We start from the raw sequence: 2,307 nt of genomic DNA, 5'->3' as shown, positions 1-2,307 counted from the left end.
GATGAAACGCATGTACTATCAGATTTATTTTTAAAATTTATTTCATTAAAAAAGTGACAATTTCTTGTACTCAATGGCCATGTCATTCAGATCATCTCTCGTGAATTCGTCAAAAGAGAAGTCAAATACCTTAGTGTAGTCAGCCATGAAGCATTTGACACTTTCGTCCTCACTTTCGCTTGATGAGCTGTCATCTGAATCGCTGTCAGCCCACTTTCTCTTTCTTTATTCAGTTAAAAAATCTTCCTGGTCCTTCTTGTTCCTTCTATCAAAAGGCTTCTTGTCATCCCTCTTGGACTTTCTGCAGTCGACCTTGAAATGACCTGGTTTATCACAGTTAAAACATTTTAAGTTAGCCTTGGAATATTTTTTGAGCTGTTTCTATTAGAAATAGAGTTAGAATGATTATTCCTCACAAATTTGCCAAACTTTTTGACAAATAGTGACATAGCGTCGTCGCAGATCTTCTCAGCAGACTTCACAGCTTTCGAGGCAGATGGCTCTTCAGCAGTCACCAGCGCTTTTATTGTTACGGATGAGGATGACTCCTCTTCATTCTTTGAGTTTTCAAACTCATAGACTTTCAGATCGGCGAACAAGTCATGTAGCTCAAGATTCTTAAGATCTTCGGATTCCCTCATCGTCATCATCTTGATGTCCCATTCTCTGGGCAATGTTCTCATAACTTAGATTGTAACCTCTTTGTTGCTGTATGTCTTTTCCAGAGTTGAGAACTCAATGACTATGCTGTTGAATCATTCATCAAATTCAGTCATTGTCACTCTAAGACGCATATTGATGCTTTCAAACATCTGTATGGCAACCATTAGTTTATTTTCTTTAGTTTGATCGTTGCCTTCACAGAGTTGGGTCAGCTTCTTCCAAATTTCTTTTGCAGTAGAGCATGACTTGATCTTGCTGAATATGTTCTTGTCCAACGTCTTGTAGAGAATATCTTTGGCCACATTGCCGAGATTGACCTTTCTCTTATCTTCAGCAGTCCACTCATATTTTGGCTTCTCCTTCATCTCAGGAGCACCATTAGTTAATGTTTTGTCTGTGCTGACCTTCATAATCTTCATTGAACCATCAATGATGACATACCACATATCATCATCTTGAGCGGCCAAATGAGCTTGCATCCTGATATTCTAGTCATCATAATCCTCCTTTGAGAACATAGGGATTTTGTTTAAGATAAACATGATTCAGATATCTGTTTTTCTTGAGAAAAGAAAAGTTGCTCTGATACCACTTGTTAGGATCGACTTCAATAATAGAAGGGGGGTTGAATATTGTTGAACTTATTTCCTCTTTAAATGCGATTTTAATCCCGTTAAAAATTAAAATATGTTTCTATTCTTCGGCAAATCGTAGCAAGCTCTTGAATGGTTTCAAGTGAGGAAAATGCTTGCTAGATTTGAAGCGAAAGATGTAAGACTATAAGATTCAGTAATGAAATAACACAAGGTTTTATGGATGTTCGGAGATAAAACTTCTACGTTACCCATTCTTTTGTTTCCAAAAGGATTCCACTAGAAGACTTTGATTTGTATAGCGTGTACATAAACCCAGTCAAAATATAGAACTTAACAGCTGTCTATTCTAACTTCTAGCTATCACTCTATTGAACAAATAACATTCTGTTCAACTTACAATGCTGAATATACTCTCAGATATTACAGTAAACTATCTCTCAGCTTGACTTAAATGAAATACAGAATGCACTTATGAAAGATGAGCTAGAGAGAGTAAATTGATCGAGACTTGTGAAGCTTGTTTTTCTGTGTATTCAACTTCTTGTTATTCACCGTTATACTCCAGAGCCTTTATATATTAACGCGTATCAACGGTCGAATCTAATTCTTGGATACGTGATTTAACTGAGAGGCCAAATATTTAGGGATCGTGAATTAAACGAAAGTCCAGATATTCAGGGATCGTGAATTGAACGAGAGGATTTACTGTCAAACTCTGATGTCCTTTTATATTGAAACGTAGCAACGGTCGAATCTCATTCGTAGATACATGTCAACTTTCTAATGGTCGTATGCCAGGTGGCAGTCAATTGTTAGCGCAACACAATTTTTGACGTAACACTGCTGTTGGCTTCTTCAGACTGCTACTGAAGCAAGGTTGCTTCCAGTACTTCTTTAGGCTGCTAGTGAAGCAAGGCTGCTTCTAACGGTTCTTTAGGCTGCTGTTGAATCAAGGCTTCTACTAGTGCTTCTGCAGACTGTTGTTGAAGCAAGGCTGCTACTAGCGCTTTCTTCAGGTTACTGCTGAAACAAGGCTACTGTTAGCGCT

At 37.8% G+C, this 2,307-nt stretch overlaps 1 protein-coding gene across 1 annotated transcript; it reads right to left on the bottom strand.

The window, feature by feature from the left end:
- Window positions 1–755: 755 nt before the first annotated feature.
- On the bottom strand, window positions 756–1,142 carry LOC124909659. Its single transcript, XM_047450318.1, has one exon. The coding sequence runs from the start codon at window positions 1,140–1,142 to the stop codon at window positions 756–758; it is 387 nt and encodes a 128-aa protein (XP_047306274.1).
- Between the last annotated feature and the right edge of the window lie 1,165 nt (window positions 1,143–2,307).

This window comes from Impatiens glandulifera, chromosome 7 (assembly GCF_907164915.1).
Source record: "Impatiens glandulifera chromosome 7, dImpGla2.1, whole genome shotgun sequence".
Lineage (NCBI taxonomy): Eukaryota > Viridiplantae > Streptophyta > Magnoliopsida > Ericales > Balsaminaceae > Impatiens > Impatiens glandulifera.
The sequence above is the reverse complement of the archived record's forward strand: the minus strand, read 5'-3'. Positions and strand labels throughout refer to the sequence as shown.